Source organism: Mus caroli, unplaced genomic scaffold, assembly GCF_978045245.1.
Source record: "Mus caroli unplaced genomic scaffold, Mus_caroli_1 scaffold_7, whole genome shotgun sequence".
Classification (NCBI taxonomy): Eukaryota; Metazoa; Chordata; class Mammalia; order Rodentia; family Muridae; genus Mus; species Mus caroli.
This window is the reverse complement of record NW_028227262.1, coordinates 48,392,301-48,418,298: the sequence shown is the minus strand read 5'-3', so window position 1 is coordinate 48,418,298 and position 25,998 is coordinate 48,392,301. Positions and strand designations below refer to the sequence as shown.

The 25,998-nt window shown below is 40.8% G+C and overlaps 1 protein-coding gene across 1 annotated transcript in view; it reads right to left on the bottom strand.

The window, feature by feature from the left end:
* Positions 1–241: 241 nt before the first annotated feature.
* The window catches only part of Rybp (RING1 and YY1 binding protein), a 51,072-nt gene continuing 25,315 nt past the window's right edge, over positions 242–25,998 (bottom strand). Inside the window, exons 3-5 of the mRNA XM_021165552.2 lie at positions 1,321–1,497; positions 1,125–1,223; positions 242–832 (exon numbers count right to left, since the gene is read on the bottom strand). Coding sequence (XP_021021211.1) covers positions 580–832; positions 1,125–1,223; positions 1,321–1,497 — 529 coding nt within the window. The 3' untranslated portion in view covers positions 242–579. The remainder of the gene's footprint in view (positions 833–1,124; positions 1,224–1,320; positions 1,498–25,998) is intronic.

Genomic DNA, 25,998 nt, shown 5'->3' with positions numbered 1-25,998 from the left:
CCAGATCTGTGTCAACTGTTCAATGTTGTATTCACTTCACAGTGTATCAAGCACCAGCGTTGCCATGGATTGGTTTCAAATAACCCTTTATATATAATTTTATATTTATATATATAGTTATATCAAAACTGATAGTACAGAGTATAGCTGGAAGAAAGAACTAAATTTAAGAGGATATGCTGACAGGATGGAGTCTGTGAACACAATAAATAAAAGTTCCCTCCCCCCCTCCCAACCCTCTTCAACAAAACAGAAACAAAACCAGTTGTAATGTACATGGAAAATTGTGCACAGCAGATTTTTTTTATATATATATAAAAAGTAGATTCAGGAGCACATCCAATTATAAATGATTGTTAGGAAAATCATATAAAACAATGGAATACATAAAAGTGTCAAGAGTAACTGTCAGGGTACGAAATTCCTTGGTAGCCAGATGCCCACGGCAAGCGGAACCTCTCCTGGTAGCGTCACTACAAGGTCGTCCACAGAAGACTCTCCAGGGTGCAAGCAGCATGGGCAGGTGGAGGGTTTGAATCTCATACCCTGATTCATAGTTTCACAATTCCATGTGCAATCTCAGAAAGATTCATCATTCACTGCTGACATGTCGCCCTTTGGCGTGGAGGAGCGGGAGGAGCCTTTGTCTGTGCTCTCTGAGCCCGAGCTGCTCTGGTTCTGCTGTTCTGACCCTGCACTGGAGGTCACTGTGGAAGAGGATGTGGAGGAGGAGCGAGTCTTTTCCTTAAAGTCTGTGATAATGACGGTGACGTTGCCCACAGTTACTGCCAACTGCTGTGCGGTGCTCCTGTCCACATTCTTCAGCCGGGGCCTGAAATACGTCAAGGGAACCATTTAAGAAGTGACAATATCAACACAAGCCTTCCTAGACCTGTGCTCACAGACTTAAGCTGCCCACTAAACTATGCTCACCATAACAACAGTAAGAGGAATAATCATCAGCAAGCAGAACTTTTGACTGTGGATGGCAAATCATTTCATGATCTTAAAAGGTCAGCAGCCTTCCCTCTAGCTCCTCCTTCCATTTCCCTCAGTCTAAAATTTCTTAAGTATTCAGTAACCCTGGTCTTCTGACTTAGTACTTCCGACCAATTTCACTGTACCTTGAGGTGTGGTTTGTTTCGCTGGTCTTTGTTGTAGCGTTAGCAGACTGTATGCTGTTAGCTTCACTAGGAGGATCTTTCAGAATATCAGACTTTGGTCTAAGGGACAAAGCAAAGACCCAGAAAAATAAAAATAAATCGTCATTTAAAATGTCTGATTCAAGTGCAAAATTGTTTGTAGTACCCAGAAACTTACTTTGTTTTCTTGTTGGTGTTTTTCTTGGTGACACTGGGGCTAATATCCTTGTCTTTCTCTGGCTTTTCTTTGTCAGGCTTCTCAACCTTCTCCTTCTTCTCCTTCTTAGGGGGAGGTGGAGTGGCGTACTGCTGTGCCACCTGCTGTGCCACCAGCTGAGAATTGATGCGAGGTTTCCTACAACAGTCAACACAAGATAAAGCATTAACCACTGTGTGAGTACTTTAATGATTTTATTAAGGCAACTGTCCAATAATAATCCACAGTTTCAATGTTGTGTGTATACCTTCAAAAGGAGATCTCTATCATATGCACACACCCATATGCAACCATCTATTATAACAAGTTTATAGGAGTGCTAAAAATGCTTCTTTTGAGCTGTCACAATTATACTGACAGCTTTCAAATACATCCGCTGCAGAGGGCTAATCTCGTTTTATTAAACGGACACTGGTAATCCCTTGAAAAGAGAATGAAATTAGAAGTGTGACATTCACTCCTCAATCTAATTATTCTAACTGGGCCTGCTCCCCTGCAGCTGTGATTGGCATGGACAACCCATACAAGGCAATAAAAGGTAACTGTGGTTCATACAAACTCCCAAGAGGATGAAGTCACTGGTTAAAAAAAAAAAAAAAAACAAAAAAAACCCAAACAACTCTCACAGACAAGCAGTACACTGACTGTGCTGTAACAGTTATGTCTGCACCAATCCCCAGCTGACACGGGCTCTCTCGCTGCTATTGTACATAGCTTCTATGTGGTGCCAAACACTTTCACAATGCAGGTCCATTCACAGACCCAAACTCAGGGGAAGGAATGCTAGCCAATATTTCTGCATACAGCAGCCCCTCCCGTGTAGCCATATAACAGAAGTTTTATATATATATATATATATATATATATATATATATATATATTCCCAAATATTACAAGGCAGTACTGTTCATCTAGTATGGGGAGGGGCGGAGAGGGGAGGGGGCACGATGTGGGGACAGTTTGTGTTCAGGTAGAGATGGCTGGGATGAAATGTTACTATTACTGACCACTGATAAGAGGAACCTAGAACAGCACAGCCAAGGCATGTGACTGTTAGGCAAACAAGCTACTGGAGCATCCCTTGAAAAGACATGATGTAGAAGACAAGGGATTCAAGTGAAAGGGGATAGATGCTTTTAATTCCAGTAAAGGTATAATTTCAAAGAATGTCTGCTATCAGCAGCGCAAGCCTGGAACATGAGGCCAGTTACCTGAGAGTACAGTTCTCTAAGAAAAGGATAAAAATCTCAAGATCTCTCTAGACCTAATACAGCTCTCCGTCTGATGTGGTGAACCCCAACATAAAATTATTTTTGTTGTTACTTCATAACTGTAATTTTGCTATTATGAATCGTAATGTGAAAAATTGATATGCAACCTGAGATAGGGTTTGTTGGACACCTCCCCCCCCCCAAAGGGAGGTGGCGGCGGCACATAAGCCACAGGCTGAGACCCACACTGCTCTAGATGATTAAACCCTTGCCTCCAAGGGTCCAGACTTTCCCCTTTAGGTTTAACAAAGCAGCCCTACCTAAGATGTTCTTCAAAGAGAAATATAGCTACACATACAAAGACAATATGGAAGTGCACTGCACTGCATAAACAAAGGAACAAAACCCAGCCTTTTTCAGGGATTGTTATCAGGCAGTATAAAACAGGCCTGAAACAACCTATTTGAAACTTTGACACTCAGGTGTCAAAAGGAAATTTCAGTGGTGGTGGTGGTGGTGTGTGGTTAGGTGTGCTTTCCCTACATACACAAAGCCCTGGGTTTGATCCCTAGCACTGCTGTTAAACCTAATGAATTTGAGGCCAGCTTAGGCTAGATGAGGCCTTGTTCTGTATGGAAAAGCACCTAGATTTGAGAGTCCTTTCAATTAAGCCCACTACAAACAAACTGAACAGACAGCCAAGGAGAGTCACCTGCAGAGCAACCCATACAGAGACAGAACCAAGGGCACCCAAGTGGCCTCATGCTGGGACTTCAGTCAAGTTTTGTAGTGTCCTTTACCAGACCGCACTTAACACCTCAATGCCAAGTGAAAGGCATATAAATAACTACTTTACTGCAGGTGGAGGCAAAGGGAGGGTGTTGTGTACACCCAGCCACTCCTACAGATCAAGGCTGTATGTAGCAAAGATGAAGGTACTACAGGCTGTCAGTAATGACAGGTGATAAGAGCCTGAGTGAGGTTGTGCACAGAATAACAGATGTTAGTATCATGGAGATCAGAAATGGTATCTGTTTTGGTGTAAGCCATGTGCGATGATGCTCGTAGCCTTACAGAAGGAGATGAACAGAGACAGAAAAGGGAGTTCCCGAACCTTCAAGCAACCTGTGAAGGCCAGGTACTGCACTAACAGACAGCCTCCAGGTACTGCACTAACAGCACAGCCTCCAGGTACTGCACTAACAGACAGCCTCCAGGTACTGCACTAACAGACAGCCTCCAGGTACTGCACTAACAGCACAGCCTCCAGGTACTGCACTAACAGCACAGCCTCCAGGTACTGCACTAACAGACAGCCTCCAGGTACTGCACTAACAGCACAGCCTCCAACTGCACTAACAGACAGCCTCCAGGTACTGCACTAACAGACAGCCTCCAGGTACTGCACTAACAGCACAGCCTCCAGGTACTGCACTAACAGCACAGCCTCCAGGTACTGCACTAACAGACAGCCTCCAGGTACTGCACTAACAGACAGCCTCCAGGTACTGCACTAACAGCACAGCCTCCAGGTACTGCACTAACAGCACAGCCTCCAGGTACTGCACTAACAGACAGCCTCCAGGTACTGCACTAACAGCACAGCCTCCAACTGCACTAACAGACAGCCTCCAGGTACTGCACTAACAGACAGCCTCCAGGTACTGCACTAACAGCACAGCCTCCAGGTACTGCACTAACAGCACAGCCTCCAGGTACTGCACTAACAGCACAGCCTCCAGGTACTGCACTAACAGCACAGCCTCCAGGTACTGCACTAACAGCACAGCCTCCAGGTACTGCACTAACAGACAGCCTCCAGGTACTGCACTAACAACAGCACAGCCTCCAGCTCCTCTCTACTGTAGCTCCCTGGCTTCTCCAGGATACACGACTCCAAACAAGGCTAGCTTGCTGCACTACTCACGTGCTTTGGCCAACAGGTAAGATGTCTAAATACTTGAGCCAATGTTGGCAACGAATGAACACATCAGCAAATATACTCTAATTCTTCAGCACAGGCAACAAGTTTCATTATGGGCAGGTCAAAAACCCATATATACAGAAAATAAATGATGGTCCATTCATTCTAGCATAATAGGCACAACAGTGTGTGGGCAGGGAGTGATGTGCTGTTTTATACAAATCAAAAGGAATTAAGACTAGGTAATATCACGTTCGATCGATCATTAACTATGAAAATTGACAAATTAGAATTGCTGTGTTTTAAATGTATGCATGGCTCTATAACCTCTCTAATTGACAGGTACCTTTATAAGCAACCCACAACTTTCTCTATCCCACTCAAACCCTACAGTGACAACTTATTACTTTCAATAGTTGAAATACTTGCTACAAACTTGCTATAATACTTACTCCACCTCCCCACCCCTGCCCCAGCACTTCAAGTGTTAAGGAACAATTTCATGACCTAGGGAAAGTGAAAACCCAGAATGTTATCTCATATTAAGGTATCCCTATGGGAAGCACTAAATCCCACCACCCTTCCAAAAACATGGATATGCCCAGCCTGAAGTCACCAAAGCACTTATTATATGCAGCTAATTTTCCTGTAGACAAAAAGGTGTACCAGCAGATGGGAATGGTGATACATTCAATATCAGGACAGACCAAATATGCGTTTGTAAACAGGACAATTATTAAAAAATATTTTACAAATATTTTATTTATATATCTACATAAATATAATTTTTGTTATATAAAAAATATTCTTTGCAAAATGCCTGGTTATACTGAACTAAATAACTGATCTTTATTTGAACTAGTCTCTGTAGAAGAATTTAAATTCTAAGTTGTGAACAGTTAAAGACATTTCAGAGTGATTCTTGCATTTATCTGAGGCAATGTGATAAGCTAGCTGTCCACCCCTGCAGCCGCATACACCACACATGAGGTCTTGGCTCTTACTAAGTACAACTTTTCTGTTGATTTAATCCTGATCCCTGACCCACAGTATCTTGAATACCAAGGAACCTATGACTTCAAATTAAAACCAGTTATCTTCACACAAAGGTAATTTAAAGTCTTCACCTTATTTGGCCATACCTTGTAGGGTATCATTAACTTCTCTGCTTTCCCCCTTTCCCAATTCTAGGCTATTCTTTCCCACCAGTATACATCAGAATCAAGAAAGCCACCGGGCACTGTTAAATTTGTCTCCCACTACTAAATCAACTCTTTTCTCAACAGGCAGTGGTGATGCAGATCTTTAATCACAGCACTTGGGAGGCCAGCCTGGTCTACAGAGTGAGTTCCAGAACAGTCAAGGCTAGGCAGAGAAACCCTGTCTCAAAAAAGCCAAGAAACACAACCAAACCATACACAAAGCCCTTTTCTACCAGATATTTCCCGTGTTGTCATACAGGTAATATGAGCCATGTAGTGTAAAAGAGTACAGCTGGGTGTCTCAGCACTAGGGAAGCAGAGGCAGAAGGATCTCAGTGAATGAGGCCAGCAAGTTCCAAGGACAGACAGGACTAAATAAAGACAACCCTGTCCAAAAACCCAGAGTACAGATTGGAGTTGGACAGCTTTTGGGCTCCTCAGGCTCTGTTACAGAGCCTCAATAAATTACTTTAGAGCACAGTAGAGTCACATTTAAAGTTAATCTGGCTACAGTCATAATAAAATAAGAAGAAAAGCTCATTTAGCTCTAGTCATAACATATATACATATGCAGCAAAATAAAAATGATTGCTACTGAAAATGCATACAGCCAAAGCACCACCACCATCACAGCTACAGATGCGTGCTCAAATACTAGGAGTCAAGAGAAAATGTACCTGAAAAGAAACTAGTACCCACCCTGCCCAGGAAATAAAGACACACCCAGCTTCATTAGGCTATCTCCAAAGAGCCTCTTGTGAACTTTCACTTGAGGATCTGGGGTTGGCAGACATTCAGTGGCTTCAAGGGAGGCTGCAAACTTCATCTATATTACATACACATTATTACATACTCTTCGGATACAGGTGGTCAGCCACTACAAGCTCCCACACAAATTTCCTTAGCTAATTAATAAACAGTAGATGAATGGTCAATTCAAAGCTTTCATTCTGAACAATACAGAAATGTGTTCTAGGCCCTAAACACACTATTTTGAATACCAGAAAAGCAGAACTGTAACTCTTCTATAACCAAAGAATTAAAATTTTAGGAATGCTAGAAGTAGTTCAAACCCTGGGAACAATTTATAAACCAGCCTGACAAACACAGCCCAAAGTCTTGGCCAATTGATTCATTGATACAGGGGTTCTAAAGGACGAAGACCTTCTCCGGAAGGTCTAGAAGAACTTTTGTCCCTATAACTCTAAAATAAGCTGTCTTTTCACAGCCTTTCTGTTGTGTCCTGAGTTTACAATGGAGCATTTTCAAAGGCTGTATGGAGTGTAGCATTATTATTGACAGCCTGTGTGTTATTCTATTCTGGTGCTATAAACATTTCTTCAACTTTAAATTCTGATCTGAATGAAGTTGGGTGGATCTCAGCACTCATGAGGCAGAAGCAGGCAGATCTTTAAGTTTGGGAATAGCGAGTAGCAAGGAAGCTAGGGCTACACAGGAAAGACAGGGAAACCCTTTCTCAAACAACAAACAAAACCACACCAAAAATAAATTCTGATGTGAAATTTTTCTATTGATATAATCAAGACAGGCAAAAGCTCCTTGGAGTCTCTAGTTTTGAACAGTATGGGGCTGCTCTGGCCAAGTATTTTATATGTAAGCATGGTGCGCCACAGCTAAGTCCCACTGCCAAAAAGGCAACCTGCAGTATCATTCAGATGAACTCAAACTCCAAAGAAGAAACAGGCAATGTAATAGTTATTGGTCTAAGAATAAAGACCCTGAACTTACTAAACACTAGCACAACTTACCAACAGTGATTTCAGTTATATGTAAGAACAGCTTCTTTCCACTTATCTCTTTCCTGTGGTACCTGAAGTACCAGGAAAAACTGCGGCCACACCAATGATTTTTAGCAAATGTCCCATAAGTATAGGTCATCATAGCATGTCTTCTAAAGTCCATGGACAAAATACATTAAAAGGGTGTGTGTGTCTGGTTTGTACCATGGCATGTATGGTAGTTGTCAGGACAACCAACTTGAGGAAATTGGTTCTCTCACCCCATCATGTGGGTTTTGAGAATTGACTTCAAGTTGCCAGGTTTGGTAGCAAGTGTCCTTATTCACTGAGCCACCCTACTAGCTTCCTAGACCTTTCTCTGAAGATCAATGGGTTCCTTTGGCATTTCATCTGGTCTGAGTGGTGTCAGGATTCTGCTCTTGAGTATGTTAGCCCAAGTACCCTAACAGCCTAAATTGGCAGGACAGGCTCCCATCTGCCCAACCTAACAGAGGGAGGAAGGTCTACAGCAGCATCAAAGCCTTGGCTCAGTGTACTCTGTGGTTCTGAGTTACGTCACATCAGCTGGCCTGACATATAATATAGACATATATATATATATATATATATATATATATATATATATATATATATGTATGTATGTATGTATGTATGTCTTGATGATGAAGACATTGACCGAGAGAGTGATTCCTCAAGTTTCTCTAGCTTAGACACTGGCATTCAATATTTAATAAACACATCTAAGTGAAGTGCCTGCTCTTGAGATGCAGGCAGGCTCTACACTGTCAGCAGCCTATTTAGCCTGTTTTTACAATCAGCTATAACAGGTTACAAATATTATACAGTGAGTTGGATGTGAACCGAATCCTTTTCTTCCAAAAGGCATGCAAAACTACCTTATAAACTACAAGGACAACAACTCTCTAGGCAAATACAGTTTCAGATGCAAATAACCTTGATAAATCAGGTCTCCCTCCAAGAAACAAGACATTAAAGCAATCCAATCTGCTGTGCAAATTACTTCATTGCTGTCAAAGACCCTATTTAGAAATCTATGTAACTGTTTTGAAATTATATTCATTTCACTAAAATAAATACTTATAAAATACAAAGGATCTGTAATTCTCTAAACAAATATAAAAGCTATTAGGCAATTTAAGGTCTAGTACTCATCCAACTATCTTCTGCAGGTAATAGTGAAATTAAGATTAAGGTTCTATCTTTTCAAATGTTTCCCTCAAACCTAACTCTTAAAATTACCCCCAAACTTAAGTACAAGCAAATAACAGCTGTAAGAAGGTAATTTATGATTTAATGCTCATGCTACAATGGTTTCTAAATCACTGGTAATGAACACACCCTCTGCTCCACTTGGATGCTTACAGAAGGGAATCTTAACTCCTGGACTTAACACTCTCACAACTTTGCTAAAACTCTCTCCACACTGTCCATCCACACAAGCCTAAACTACACTGAACATTGTATTTTCCGATGCTGTCCTTCACCATCTGTCTGCCTACCTTCTATCCCTTAGCTTCTGAGATAGCTTCTTCAAGCTTACTTACGTAAACCCAAGCTCAAGGACACTTGTTTCCCGGTTTCTCTGAACAAGTCATCTGAGGCTAGGTTTTAGGAAGCCTTCTCTCTGGTGGGTTATCTGCTGCTTATTATAATTGATTACTTTACCCTTTCTTTACTAGAGTATGAATAACTGTAAGGCAGTGCAGATACCTCTTCAATTTTGCATTATACCCCCAAATCTGCTTTGAAGGAACTTGGTGCTTACTACAAGAATGTATTTCTTCTAAAGTGGGGCAGAAGATGCTACATTAGCAGCAGCTTATCTCTGCATTATAATACTATACTTAACTGTTTGGGTCTCAAAGCATACCTCTCTATTATCTTCTATAGTGCTATCCCCTAGCACAAAGTGTGAGACACTGTTGGTTCTCAATGCAAAGTGCTTTCCATGAGGATAGTCTGTATGCCGTAATGTGCTCTAAACACACCAGTTTGAGAAGGAAAATGAAGTGACGGGAAAGACGAAAAGAACTACACACCATGTTTAAAGGGAAGCAAAAAGTTTGGAATCCCAACAGCATCCTCAAGTGTTTCTAATCCAGTTTTGTACTGGATGAGGTACAAGCTCTAATCCCCCACCTCCCCACCCACCTCAAATAACCAAGTACTCAAGCTTATTTCTACTTTTGCTCACAGAAACAGACAGACTTGGGCAATCTGCATCATACTTTTTAAGTACTATGGCCGTGGGGCAAAAACTGTAGGAAGCTGAAGCCCTTCAGAAATGTTGATTCTCTGGCAAAGTAAAAAAGGATCTACAGATTTGATCCCAGTTAACTTGCTATTTGTGATCTTTCTATTAGTAAAGAAATAAAATAAAGAAAATCCCCCAAAGCATAGTACAATGAGTAAGTCTGCTTAGAACCCACACCATCACAAGTACTCTGGTTACTCTTTTTTACAAGTGGGATTCCTACATGACCAGCAAGTGTTTATGCAGAGAATTCCCCCACCCTCTTAAATAACTGCCAGCAAACTTTTTACAAAAACTGCTAAAATAACTCACCAATTTTCAAAAGGCTATTAGTTTGACTTACAGAAAAGTTGCAATGACACCATGGTTCCCATATAATCCCTCAGCTAATGTTATCATCTTGTGTAGGCATGGGGCAATTATCTAAATTAGGGAAAACTATAACATCTAAATGATAACTGTTCACCAAACCATAACCCGAAAACCTCTCTGTTCCCTGTGCTCAAGCTTTTTTCTGTTTGGGGTTCAAACGAAGCCCTCTCATCACATTTACTGTTTTCACTTCTTACTGTCTTGCCTGCCAGTGGGAGCTTCTGTCTTTCATGACCAGGAAAAACGTAAGGAGTTGCTTTCTAGAAATACCCTTCGGTACGGACTAGAAAGGGGGCTCGGTGGTTAAAAGCACTTGCTGCCTGTTCAGTAGAGAAATTCTGGACTTTACCAAGTTTCGGTCACTGACCGAGTATCCACATATGGGTTCCCCTTGAATTAATTGCTGTGATGACCCAGTTAACTTGCTATTTGTGATCTTTCTATTAGTATGAATCTGTTAATTTTATCACATGGGATATATTTTCTTTTTTGTTTTAAAGATTCATTTATTTTATTTATAGGAGCACATTTTAGCTGTCTTCAGACACATGCCAGAAGAGGGCATTGGATCCCATTACAGATGGTTGTGAGCCACCATGTGGTTGCTGGAAACTGAACTCAGGACCTCTGGAAGAGTAGTCAGTGCTCTTAACCACTGAGCCATCTCTCCAGCCCCAATATTTTTGTTTTTAAAATCTCATGCTATAGCCGGGCAGTGGTGGCGCACGCCTTTAATCCCAGCACTTGGGAGGCGGAGGCAGAGGCAGGTGGATTTCTGACTTCGAAGCTAGCCTGGTCTAAAAAGTGAGTTCCAGGACAGCCAGGGCTACACAGAGAACCCTGTCTCAAAACAAACAACAAAAAAACTCATGTTATTATTACAAGTTTCTTCCTTGTAACTCTTCTAGTTTTTGCCTTGTGTGCTTCTGAGTGTGTTCCAAAGTCTAAAGTTAATAAATACCAAATGGTCATTAGATCAGCTAACATTTTTAAGCAATGCATTAATCTAGAGGAGAAGTAAGAGCATCCTAGCTAATGTGGGGGTACAAAGTGATAAACGAGCCTTCCACCCTGGTAGCATGAGCACGACCAGAAAGAGACTGATGTTTGTGCAACAAGAACCCTGAATATCACATCACAGGCACTGATCTATAGCGCTGACCAATGCCTCTAACACCCTAGACTACTGTGTTCCAAAGTCATACTTGATCACCAAACAATATGTAGCCAAAGGTAGAAATGTCAAAAGAATTAAGGACAGATTTTAGTTATATGAACTGCTCTCTAAATATAAAATGCCTTCTAGAATCCTGTGAATAGGGGGCGAGGGGGACATTTCAGAAACGGAAGCTTTTCCCTCAGGAATAAGGGCCAGGAGTTCTTATATTAGGCTCCTTCTGCTAGTACCTAGGCATACAGCTGTGCCTCATCATGCCAACTTACCATCTCCTATCAATCATGGGGGGGGGGGGGGCGCACGCGCAGGCTCTGGGGACCAAACCCAGCTCTACCACTGAGCTAAATCCCCAAGCCTATCTCCTATCTTCTGTGCCTCTCTCTCTCAGCTCAATGAGACCACAGATTTAGTATACAGATCAGATCCACCTGCCCTCCAGTTTGATATACACGAATGACACAGCATAGACTTTTCAAGTACATTATCTACTTGCACTGAGCTTGGTCTTTTCCCTGTCTGTCTTGGCCTCAAATGCAATAGAGGTCAGGTTGTGTGCCTGTTGTTTACCCAATCTCCTTTGATCGACATATCTGCTAAAAACGAAGAAAGCTGAAATGAGTAAAATGCAAATCCTTGTGGACATATGTTCTCATTTCTCCTAGCTACATGTAGAGCAAGTCTACATCCAGTTTTTTGAGAAACTGCCAATTTTGGTTTTCCAACATGGTTGTGCCATTTCACACTCACCAGCACAACCTGAACACTGTGATAGTTCTCCACCCCAACAGTGGGCACTAGCAATCTTTTTCATGTGAGCCATATTCACATATGGATGTACAGTAGTGTTTGTTTTCCAAGTAGGGTTTTAATTTTGGAGACATGGTCTCATGTTGCGCAGACCAACCCTAAACTCCTAATCTCGTCTTCATCGGCAGCTTTAAACTGGCTAACATGCAATCCTCTGATAGTTCGTGTTTGAGTATTATACAGCTCCACAGGAGCAGCATGGCACTTGTGAAGATCAAGATGATTACCAATTTAACATTTAAAGCTGAATGATGACCAACTACAATGCTACTTCTACTTTTTGTTTCAATAACATCATGTACAATAGATGGAAACATATGTGTATGTGGAAGCAGGCCATGTGCAATGTCACCTACTGCTCTCCACCTTATTTGCTGACACAGGCAGGCTCTCTTACTGATTTGGCTATACTGGTTGGCCAGCACTCCCCAAGGACCTGGTCTCTGCTTCCTAGGACTGAGGTTACAGGCATGCATGCTAAGTCAGGCTTTTTCAAAGTTAAAAGTAAACCAGAAGACTACTGAATTGCAAGCTTATAGAATTTAATTGAAATACAGGTATTCAGAAAGCCTATAGAGAAAAAAAAGACACTTGCTAGGCATGGTGAGCACACTTTTAATCCCAGCACTTGGGAGGCAGAGGCAGGCAGGGATCTCTATTGCATTTGAGGCCAAGACAGCCAGGGAAAAGAAAGTCGACCAACTTTTGAAAGTTAGGCAGCAGTCTACAATTAAGAAGTTTGTATTTTATACAGAGGTTTTACTTTTTCTGGAGACTGCATCTCACAATTCTACCTCTTGTGCTGGCGGCAGGCAGCTTTGGCTGAAGCGTTCTAGTGGGAACAATAATAGCTACTAGGAAAACCGAAGTGGAGCCCTAGCCCATCAGTTTCCATATGAATTATAACAAGAAACAAGTTCCTCAGTCTCAGTTTCTCTAGCTGTTAAAAAGGAAAACATACTTGTCTTACATTACTCTTCCAACAGCAGAGAATACAATGAATATAATGCTGAAAGGAATAAAGTAAGCAAAGAACTACCCCATGTTTCACATGTTTATTCATTCATAAAGCATTAAGTCTTAAAACTTTAGTTTAATAAAACCAACCATTTTCCTCCAAGTACCAGACAAATGTCTGAGAAGGTTGACATCATAGAAAAGATATTCCAATTATGCAAAAGACAAGCCTTAACTGCCACAACATTTACTGCACACCTGTCATTCTACTGAGGAAGCTCAAGCAAGACTGCCACAGGCATAAAGCCGTTAAGATCTGGTCTATATGGGAAGATCCAGGCTAGTAGCTAGCTAGCTAAGAATACAAACCAAGACCTACTCTTCCAACAAAACAAACCATGAAATGCTAGGTGGAAAATAATTTATCCCTTCTTGACTATTTCAGGATGATCAGTAAGGTTATTAAAGGAGTCTGCATAGCTGCCCTGCCCAGTGGAGCCCAACACTGTCCACAAAGGACAGAAAATAACCCTGCCCTAAAGTGTGTCACTTGTTATACCAGCAGCTGACATGATCATTGTTGTTAATTTAAGTCATATGCACTGGCATTCAGCCCTCTTTCTGGAAGACAGTGTATTGAACTATCTTTAAAACAATAGTAGGATTTGAGTACAATTCTTTCAGAAGCAGATCACAATTGTGAATCTCACTGTTCAGCCATGTTCTCAGGCCCTTTCCCCTTCCCTTGACTGCTGGGGATCAAACTCTACCCTTTTAAAATTACTTTGTTAGTCTTTCAGTAATTTTTTAAAAAATTAACTATTATTAATAAACAAGTCAAAGTCACCTTACTTCAACATGTATCCATGATCAAAATTTAAAATAGTATCAAAAAATTAAAGATGTATGCCCGCTCAGTCTTTTTCCTCTATAAATATGAAGTCTTATGTTGTGGAAACCACAACATAATAAAACCCTTACCACCTTCAAATAGCTGGGTAATATATTTTGATTGGCAGGAATATGGGTGGGGTTATTAAGACTAATCTTTAAAATCTTAACTTGTAAGTATGCATTGTCCTATCAACAAATTGAAGTCCCTAACTTTTAAGGCACTGAGGGGTTTTATTTAGAAGGATCATGAAAACAGAGTAGGTAGGTTACAAGAGATCAGTGAGCTCTGAGTAGGACTCGATGATGATGTCCAAAATGCAAAGTGAGCTTTCTGATAAAAATTACACCACCCCCCACCACACACAAGTGCTTTAAATGAGGTTGGCCTCAAACTACTCACAGAGATCTGCCTGTCTCTGCCTCACAAATGCTAGAATTAAAAGTGTGTGCCACTACTCTTGGGTTCAACCAAACTTTCTTTTGCAAAGGAAGTCACCTTCCTCAGCGCCTATAGAATGACAACCCTGCTGCCACCCAAGCAATAAGGTCTTGGTGACACTAAGCAAACTCTCAAAGACTTTGGGAGCATGACTGTGTGTGTTCACAAGAGAGCAATAAGGACAGCCAGTGCTCTGACCTGCAAAGAAAGCAACAAAAGTCAATACTGACCCAATCACATTTTTTTGAGTTGCAACACACAAACTGTCATAACTTGACTGGATGGGAAATCCAACCTTCCAGTCTGTAGGTCAATTACTAGCTCCTGTCTGGAGTTCCGATGATGCACATAAAGACAAGCACCTAAAAGCATAAACAAAGCTTCATGCAGAGATAAAAATGAATCCAGTTGGTATTGTGAAAATATCTTTAAATTCAGGTTAATTCCATGGAATTCTAAGAAATAAACACAATTTACAAATTTTCCAAGGCTTAGCTTAGGGTTGGTAATTATAACCTGATCTACTAGCCATTCCTAGTGGTGTTTGGGTGAGACATGTGTTTTGAAGAATGCTGTGGTAATTTTATCAAAGTGAATAAATTATGTATGGGAGAAGTACAGATCCCTGAATGCAGACCCCTGCAGAGGCCAGAAGGGACTTGCGATCCCAGGGAAGAGGAATTATAGACATTTGTGATCCACCAGATGTGGATGCTGGGAGCCAAACTCTAGTCTGGCCTCTGAACCACTTTTAGAGTCCCACAGCTTTGGTTGCAACCAATAACTCCCACTTATTTGACCCCAGAACCTTCTTGCTTTACTTGTTTTCTCAATCAATATCAAAATTCTATCATATTGCTTTTTTTTTTTTTTTTTTTGGTTTTTCAAGATGGGGGTTTCTCTGTGTAGCCCTGGCTGTCCTGGATCGAACTCAGAAATCTGCCTGCCTCTGCCCCCCGCCCCGCCCCCGAGTGCTGGGATTAAAGGCATGTGCCACCACGCCTGGCTTGCTTTTTATTTCTGTACTCGGGGAGAAGGCAGTAAGGAAGGACAGTACTGACCTAAAGAACTTTGGTTCTCTCTTTTCCTAGTCATGAGATACCATCAAAAGGTGCCAAGATAGTAGAGCCTGGTGATATACCCCAAGCATTCTGGAAGCTGAGGCAAGAGTTCAAGGCTAACCTTAGTTATGTATACTTGGGTTCCTAGTGAGACTCTTGTTTCAAACACTTCCAAATGGATGTTCCTTTATGACGACTTAAGAGTGAAGACCAGTGACTTCAAAACTGAAGACTGGTTCAAAAACCTTAAGCTTTTGAAATCGCAGCTCTCACTCAAGCAAACAACCAATGGACTGAGTGTACACACAAACAAACCCAACAACAAAGAAGTAAGCCCTTGCCTAAATGAGTGGATGCTGAGGGGGCTGAGTGGATGCTGAGAGACCAACAGATTGTAGACACACCACTCCTACCCTAGATGGGAGCCTGTTCCCGGTGGGTTTTCTACAGGGAAAATTCTGATCCCCTTAGCTGATGAATGAGCCTATGTTTTCTAATGTTTATGAGAAAGTAACATGGGAAGTAGAAATACAGAAGGAAATATAAGGAAAGAAGGGTATAAAGACAGGCTTAAAGCCAGTGAGTTTCCAGGCAACCAGACCTAGATTCTGATGAAGAGGGAGAGGGAACAAAGTATAGAAGGAGCTAGAATCTTCGTACCTACTTCCCTTGTGGAGAAAGACAAGGAGTTGCCCCAAGGTTTTCCTTATGAAGAGGAATCAAGACTTCAGTCAGAGTCTAGACCAAAATCCGCATCCTTCCTAATATGGGCAGCAAGTTAGCAGGGAGACAAGGCTTCCATAAAGGCCAGGGGCTAGGAAGGTAAGAGCAAATACTGCACTGTCAGTGGAGAGGACCACAAACCAACAAGTGGATGTATAGCAAGACTGTTGAGAAGGGTTAGTCCCAGGAAACGATTCAAACCCATTATCTGAAATATTTGTGTCTTTCAGTTTGGAAATTGAAACCAAAAAGAATGTAAAAATAAGGCAAAAGTTGGGAAATGTGTGATTCAGAGATTCCTGGTGCCCTTGATCATCATGTCAGGATAGGTATTTTTTACAATTTAAGAGTTGAATCAGCAATTAAAGCTGTTGTTGGCCAGAATAGCAGTTATTTTGGTGGACAGATGATTTTTAAAAGGCATGTTTTTACAAATTAGATAAATCCAGGGTCTTGGATCTGCTAGAACAAATTTTAGGGCTAAAGTCACCTCCATGATCCTTACATGACCTGCAAACTGAGCAATGAAATCTGCATCAGCCTCAATGGCTGATGGGATTTTTTTTTTATTTTTGGTTTTTAAACGTAGTCTTCTTGTCTAGTTTGTAGCAACTACCATTTTACATCGCAGCTTTATTATCATATAGCATCATAAGGAACAATGCCAGAGGTAAGAAATTGTCTGTGGCTGGGCACAGTGATATGCTTTCCTATCAGTGGTTTTAAAGTCACTGTCACTTGGTACTAAGACGTCTGCCTCCTCTCCTGGCCCCAACACACACAGGTGAAACATTTCTAAGGGTAAAAGTCTGCCTCTGACGCTCGAGTATCAGTTTTCTACACCATGACTCACTCTCCTATTTCTATTAACACTTCTAATTTTCTAACTGGGATACTGATGATTTTAACATGTGGCACAAGTTCACCAGTCAAACACAGGAAACAAGCTTACCTCAGAAGGACAGAGTACAATTCGATTTACTTCTATGCTAAAATAGTTGCCCCTGAAAATAAATCTGACTTTAAAATCTTGTTCAGGACAGATGCGATGGTGCACACCTGAAATCAAAGTGCTTGTGTGGCTGCGGCAGGAGAATCTGAAGTCCCAGGCATGGTTCATAGTAAGAGATCTTGTCCAACACTCGAGAGAGACATATAACTTTGGGTTTTAGGTTAACCGAGTATATACATAGTAGGACCTGTCTCAAAAACAGAAGCAAAGCATGCAAACAAAACCCCAATGCTACATTGTAGTCTCCTTCAGCCTTAGCTTTTGTTTTCCAACGTGTTAGCTATAATCCAAAAATATTAATAGGAAGTTACAGAAATAATCACTTCACAAATTTTAAGTAACGTTTACTATGGTATACTGTTTTGATTTGTATTACTTATTTTATTATGCCTAACTTAAAAATTAAACTTCATCCTAACCATGTATACTTATAACGAAATGGGGGAAGTTTGTAACCATATGGGTAGTTTTTGGGGGACAGGACTGAATGGGGTAGGGGTTGAACATATCCCTTAAAGAGGGTATTAAATTTTGAACCTGACTTAAAACAGGTAACATTGTTACTGCTGATCCTAAGACTCCAGAAATGTGCATGAAGTTATGAAGTTTATCAACTATCAAAAGGGCTGTTATTAAACACCTCAGTCATCTTCGAAAAACACTTCCAAATGTGATGCAGTTGCTTCTGCTGTGCTGGACCCACTCATGTGGAAACAGGAGGTAAACACATAATTACTGGAGAAAAACCAGAAATCTACAGGGACTTTTCCCATCCTTGGAACACCTCTATTCACTGAGCTCTATGATAAGCAAAGAGAGAAAGAGGAATGCTGTATCACAAATCAAATCTGCTATTCTTAACTTGGCTGAGAGAGGTCTCTCCTGGAAACCTAAACATGTAATATAACAACTATTAACAGACAAGAACTAAACAGAAGGTGTGATTTGTGGATCCCATGTTGTTCAGGCTGGGTCCAGCAGTCACCCATTTTCATAAAGCAATCAAGAACAGGATGACTGACTGTGTGTGGGAGTGAGGCAGCCATACCACAAAAAGCCTTATGGACAGGCTTTCTTGGTGAGCAACTGAAATCTGTACCTGCACTTAAGATCTTCAGCAGAGCAATACTTTGTCCAGCCCCTACCAAGCCTTCAAAGGAAAGAACTTCATAAGGAGTAAGCCACTCCCAGATTCCTTACCAAAAAAACTATCTTGCAATTACTGATCTGGGGGGCAATACATTAATTAATAGAATACAAACACACAACTAATAAACAAAAGCACATCTATCATCTCCCAAACGTATGATAACTTTGTGATGGATGCCGTAGAGAGAGAATATCTAACTTATACATCATGATTAAATCTACTCTAGAGAGAATATCAGTATATTTGAGAAAACCCAGGTGAACTAATGATGTCTCTATGTTCTAAGAAATGTGTTCAGCAATTCATTGCTATAAGAGTATCACATTGCATTTACACAAACCTGAATGATCTGAGAACTACTACAAACCTATACTGTCCAGTGGTGGTGATATTATATATAGCCTAATTCTCACAGGCCCATTGGGAACAAATAACTCAGTATTAAATTCAGCAGAAAGAAATTACACAATCGAGGTGTACTAAACAGATATGTGAGGCTGCTGTTGGCATAACGCAGTACGTTGCTTTTCAGTGAATATGTATAAGCTTATATGAAAACAAAAAGTACGTAAAGCAAGTAAGATGTGTTGGCACATACCCATAATACCAATGCTTCAGACAGGAGAATGAGAAGGTGGAGACCAGCCTGAGACCACCTGGCAACACACACCTCAGTCATTATCAAGAATGTTGTATTCAGGTATGAACACCATACTTTTACATCACCGGAAATACAATAGGATTGCTTACACTAGTTTTACCATACACAGTACTTTGTATTTCCATTGTGGTGGCTAGGATGTTGCCAGGTAAAAGAAGACTGTTTCGGCTCCTTGATAATATCATGGGATCACCACTAAACTGACCAAAATGTCATATGACACCTGACTCAGTAACCTAGCTAACACAAATATTCAATTAAAATGTGTCAGTATTCACTACTTCTTTAGATCAGGGATCAGGAAACCTTTTCTGTAGTGAACCAGGCAAATTTGCAAATATAGCAATGACACAAAAATCAAGACTTAAGAAACAACTGCTAGTAAATGTAAAAGCCATGGATGAGTTCTTAGGTGCTACAAGAGCTGTAGGCTGTGGTTTGTCCACTAGAATCTGGAGAATCACTCCTACTAGGGCAACCCCCAAACTTTCCCATTGCTTGCATTTTCAAAAGACTAACTCAAAAGTTGTCCTACGAGCAAATCTTAATTCAAAAACAAAACAAAACCCAGCAGCAATAAAACTAAGTAGAATCACTACTTTTTCAGAGAAAGTTTGCCATTCGTTCCCAAGTTAAATTTGTTATACACCCTGCAGAGCCACGTACAACAAAGGCACAATTCTGTCACAGAGGAAAAAAAGTGTCAATCTGTTTCAATCACTGTATTAGAGGCAGGCAGGTCTGAATGTTTTTACACTCACACACACACACACACACACACACACACACACACTCGACTCTCAATTTAAAAGCGTAATCCCTAAGGAAACTGTTAAAAGGGGCAGAAGCCCTCATGAAGAAGGTGAAATCTCTATCTTATGACAATTCTAAAATGCCAGTGAAATATTTTCTAAAGGAAACTTCAGTCTTATTTAATTTGCCTTAAGACAGTATTTTGTCTCTGTCTCTAAAATTATAGATCCATTAATCTCAATAGAATTCTTTCCCCCAATAAAAAAGCTCCCCGTTAAATGTCTTTTCTCAAGTCAAAGTATCACTGCAGGCACTTGAAATCAGTCTGGTGGGCCAATCAATGACCCTGAATACCCCCAGAGGAAAAATAACAGGATCAAGCTACATCAGCCACAAATGGAGAGGCAGGCGATCACTGTGAAATCAGATTGCCACGATCTCTACAAGGTATCCTGCTCAGTGGCTGGGGACATTTAGGAAAAACCTGATTTCCCTCTACTGAGTCAGTCATCTGCTGGAGGTAAGGTATCAAGCTAAAGAGTCTTGTAGTACAAATACATATTGAGACATTATTCAAAGTCTTAAGTATTTCAGCCATACTTACAACCAATCTGCATGTATACCAGGGGACCTGCTAACACAAAACTAAAAACTGAACGAAATGTATGTACACCTTAAGGAAAGTCAATGTAATCAGAAACTTTGTATTTTCAAATAACTGTAGTTATTACAACATCTGATGAAACTTTCCTTTGCAGTACTTTAAAGCATGGTGCAAAGGGACAAAATAAAGACTAAAGGTTGGAAACAGTTGAAGAAAGGAAACTAGCTGGATTTATTTCATAATTAAACTACATTTTACCTTTTCTGCAAAGGGTAAAATGACACATATGTGTGCACACACACAGAGGTGGGCAGAATTCAATATTTAAAAATCATGTCGGGCAGTGGTGGCTCACGCCTTTAATCCCAAGCACTTGGGAGGCAGAGGCAGGCAGATTTCTGAGTTCGCCAGCCTGGTCTACCCAGAGAAACCCTGTCTCGAACCCCTACCTCCCACCCACCGAAAAAAATTATAGCCAGGGTGGAGAGATGCCACTAAGCCTGATCTGAGTTTGATCCCCAGGGTCTACATGGTGTAAGGGAAAACCGATTCTGGAAGTTCTTCTTCCCTGATCTCAGAACCCACGAATAAACTATCATAAAGCCACTTTGATGCAAGTGATGGAAGAAGTGTACTTTTTAAGGAGCCATTTTTAGTCAATTTGGGGAACCCACTGAGTAAAAGACAGAATAGAAGACCTGAGGCCTAGATAACAGGTGGTAGATATGTCCAACTATATAATGTTCCCACAGAGGGTGAAGAGCAGCAGGAGAAACTTCCACTTTTATGGTTTGGACAGCTACCATTAACACAAATAACTAAATCTTGTGCTCAAAATTCCCAATCACATGTCACTTAACACTGCACAGCACGACCAGGCAACATCACTATAGAGGTCCCGACTTAGACAATGCTTTCTGGAACTTACCCTCTAAACATGCTTAGGCTTCCCACAAGGCACTCAGCAAAACAAACAAACAAGCAGTGTTTAATTCCCTACAACAGTTAGAAACAGACAATTAATGGGCAAGACCCAACTATCTTCTCTCATGTTTACTAGAATACTTTATGCTGTGAGATTAACCATGTTTTGATTTTCCCTTTCTGCTGAAAAATATTCATTCCATTTCCATATTATATGACAACAAAATGAAGTTTCTAAGGCCCTGCCTTTTTGGGAGGAGTGCAAGCAAAATCTTGCTCCAGGAAGGCCTTGAATTCGCAATCTACTTGTCTCAACCTCCAGGATACTGGCTTTACAGGAAAGTGTAATACCATGTCCAGATAACTTCGAGTCTGTCCTTAATTCTAGTGATTTTAAGCTTTAGATATAGTGGCCTTGCTCTAAATTCTTATGATTAATTAACTTCCTTTAATGTTCACTTATTTGACTTTCTTAGTAGTACTCAGATAAGCAAAAACATATTACAAAAGACTAGAGACAAGCCTGAGACTCATCTGCTATTAATAAGCAACACCAGACAATAAACAAGTGATCTGCCAAGCAATTTAAAATTTTAAAGGTTTAGATGATCTCTGCCCCTTAAAAACAAGTAACTGAGGAAAAGCTTAGCTATCCTACTCCTGTCAATAAAATGGCTGCAGTAAGCATTAGTGATCATTTGCTAACAACTGCTCTAAATAAACACTTTTCATAAACATTGGTTATATCCTCTCCACCAGGTTTCCCATTTAGACTGTCATTTAGACAGTAGGATTTTCACCTAAGCCTAAATGCCACAGTGTCATATGTCATCTAATGCCATTCTTTCTACAAGCAGGAAAGACATGGTTGGTTGGGGGAAGTTTTAGCACAGATGTGACTACTGTCTCTTTTGTGTCCAGGCTAACCCCAAACATGGTAGCTATGTCTCCTTTCCACCTCCAACTCCACACAGTCCCTGACAGCTCCTGATCAAAGGCTCTCAGTATCTTAGCTGTCAGATTTATGTGGTTCTGCACATGCTTTTGTAGAACATTTCTGTCCTGTTAGTGTTCTTTCTATGATTCATCCATTCATTCAATGTTCAGCGTTATTCAACCATCATGCAGATGCTGGAAATACAATGGCAGATGAAAACAGGCACATAAGGGTATTTAAGTGGAAAATACAATGGAAGTTTAGCATTTCAATAGACACCAATGCAAGAGAATATTCAAAGGAAATAGCTGTCTGAGGAAGAGATAATCATCCATACTGCTCAACAGTAAGACCAGGGTAGTTGAATGCAGAGTCTAGATACAGGATGAGGGATGACAGGCAGAGACAGGTTTTTGCTGACATTTAAGGATTATGCACTCATCTATTCTGAGCCCCCTATACTAACACTATAGTTGGAAACTTTTTTTTTTTTTTTTTTTTTAATTTTCAGGACAGGGGTTCTCTGTTTAGCCCTGGCTGTCCTCAAACTCAGAAATCTGCCTGGCTCTGCCTCCCAAGTGCTGGGATTAAAGGTGTGTACCACCACTGCCCAGCTGTAGTTGGAAACTAAAATTTTTATTTCTGGGTAAATGAATGCTTAATAGCCATGATTAACCAGCACATCCACAAGTTCCTTCCCACCCCCTCCCCCCAAAAGGTGGCTTGGTAGGGCAACCCCACTAGGTCATGAGTGATTCTCAATCATGCTTTCCCTTCCAGATCTGTGGGATGGATGCAGTATTAAACACTGCATTTTTTCCTCAGTTGTTTTTTAAGAAATAGGCAGTCCTTACAAGAACAATCATCTGCCCTCAGGCAACAGATACTGATTAAAGGTGCATGAATTTGAAGACTCTTGGAAGTTTTTTTGTAAGTAGCTCACTCAGAAGAACCTAACAGGGAGCCAGGAAGTTCTGTAGCAAAGCCTGGTAGGGGGAACCAAGTCTCAGAAACAGCCTGCTGTTTCTCACACCCTTCCTGAAACACTACACATTCTCACATTCTTCACTGCTGAGAAGCCACACTTAACTTTCTTCAAACCCTTTCAAACAGTAAAATTGTGCATGCCCTGTTGGGTTAGGAAAAGCTACCAAAAGCAAGCAGCCCAGAACATGCCTATTCAGTTGATAGGGGCGCAAAACCCTAGCAAGGTGGCAGGCCAACCAAGAATACTTGTGGTACAGACGCTCTTGCCATTTCCCTCATAATACAAAAGAAGAGGAAAAGGAGGTTACTGAATCTGTATTTGCTTGCTGTGTCTAGGCAAACCCAAACACTCTTGAGATGCCTTAGAAAAGTATGGCGAAGTCACAAGAAGTTAAGAGGCAGAAGGGTATTCATCCAAAAGTGTTCAAGAAATGGGGTCAGTGGTTAAACACACGGGATGCTTTTCCAGAGTCTCAGCACCTACAAGGTTGCTCACAATGTCCTAAACTCCAGCTCCAGGGGAATCTGAAGACCTCTTGGCCTCTGTTCAGGCACCAGGCATACACACGGGGTATGTGTGTGTGTGTGTGTGTGTATATATATACATACATATACAAACAAAACATCCATGTATATCATCAGTAAGTATTTTTAGAGCACTCTTGAAACTACTATAATGGCAGTTTTAATTGCTCTAAATGCACCTGCTTCACAAGCAGGAGTTTAAATTTCCCACAAACCACATAAAAAGCTGGGTATGGTGGTATGTATCTGGCAAATGATGACAAGATGAAAAAGAGAGAAAGCTCACTGGTCCACTAGTGCCCTAGCACACCAGGCAAAGTTCCAAGCCAATGGAGGCTGCTCAAAACAAATGGTTCCTAAGGAAGAAAGCCACTCCAGGCTTTGATCTGATTTCCCACACACATGACCACACAAGGAAATACAGACCTATACAGACAGGAACACTCATCCACCCATAAGCATCCTCCCAGAACACTGTGCCTTTCTCTTCTTTGTTTATCTCTCAACCACCCATAAACATTCACATTCCCTACCTGATGTGAGTCTATCAGCTCTCTGGAAGACCCGTTTGGTATGGGTTTTGTCCCCATAGGGATTGACCACCCACATTTAAGTATTGGAACGGGTTAAAAATGTTTCTGGGGGAATAAGCTAGTTACCTGAATAGTGAGCCTATTGCTTTGGTATCAACTTATGGCTTAGTGCTTTTATACAAAGCTAGGAATTAGTGAAGAGCTTTTGTCACTTTCTTCTTAGATGTTAGGAGAAGAAACAAATGTGCTATTTTCTACAATCTATATGATATATAGATTGCACATCATTTATTACAAATACACTGGTTGATGCAATCATCTTTAGGTATCATCCTTAATTATATGTGATGGAATCTAGATCAAGACTCCCTCATACAAAAATCATGTTTAAATCCTTTTTGTAGAGGACACAGAATTCTATATAATCCATATACTCTCCCCTCTTTCAAAATCATCTCCAAATTATTTGTTATATTGCATTGTTTAGGGAATGAGAAAAACTGTTGACAAAGTGCCACACCACCTTACATGCTGTTAAGAAACACACCAAAAAGAGTCGTATTACCTAGTGATAAAAACTGCTAGGTGTGCTGTGTCCACTTACACCCACCGATCGGAATCAAGTATATGTTCCCTACAGGTGTGATTTTGCTGGATTTTCTTAATCTATACTTTTAATTGAATCCAAAAATGCAAACAAATCCTATGGCTGAAAAAGACCAGCAGCTACACACACCACAAAGTTTTCTTTACATCTCAACATATAAAGTAGGTTTGGAGCTGAAAAGCACTTGTGTAAACCAAGTAAGCTTGGGCCTTTTGTGTTTTTTGTTTTTGTTTTTTGTTTGGTTGGTTTTTTTTCAAGACAGGGTTTCTCTGTGTAGCCCTGGCTGTCCTGGAACTCACTGTAGACCAGGCTGGCCTGAACTCAGAAATCTACCTGGCTCTGCCTCCCAAGTGCTGGGATTAAATGTGTGCGCCATCACTGGCCGCTTGGGTTTTTTGCTTTTTGCCTTTTTGTTGTGGGCCTTTTGTCTTGAAAGCAAAAGAAAGTGTTAAGTACCTTGCTCTGGGTGTATAGGAGGATGGAGCAAAGCCAAAATGACCAAGATTTTCCAAGAGTACTTTTCCATGCATTCTTACTCTTCTATCCATTCATACCTACACTTCCAAGCTTTAGATAAGATGGAAGTTTCCTTGAGCAATGAATATTTAGCAAGTATTAATAACTGGAAAGAAAAGATTTTACTAGACTAGGGATGTAGTTCTGGTGGCACCCACTCCCCCAACACCTCAAAAAAAAAAAATAGGGAAAAGTCTCTGCATGCTTTCCAACTGTGTGTTTCTAAATATGGAACACATGTAACAGTTTACCTGTTTGTAATCCTACTTTTTTCAATTTATTTATTATATATATATTAGTACACTGCTAGTCACTGTCTCCAAACAAACTAGAAGAGGGCATCAGAACCCATTACAGATGGTTGTGAGCCACCATGTGGCTGCTGGGAATAGAACTTAGGATCTCTGAAAAAGCAAACAGTGTTCTTAACTGTTAAGTCATCTCTCCAATCCATTTGTTATTATATTTTAAAGTCTGAGCATATTCTCATGATAGTTTGTTCTAGTCAGTGGGAAACTCTGGTTAACAGCTTCAACATGCCGAGAAAGTATATTGTGTACAGTTTGAGAATTTCATACACATTCACTCTGCCAACATCTCCCAGGTCTCCATACTCCATTTTGTGTTC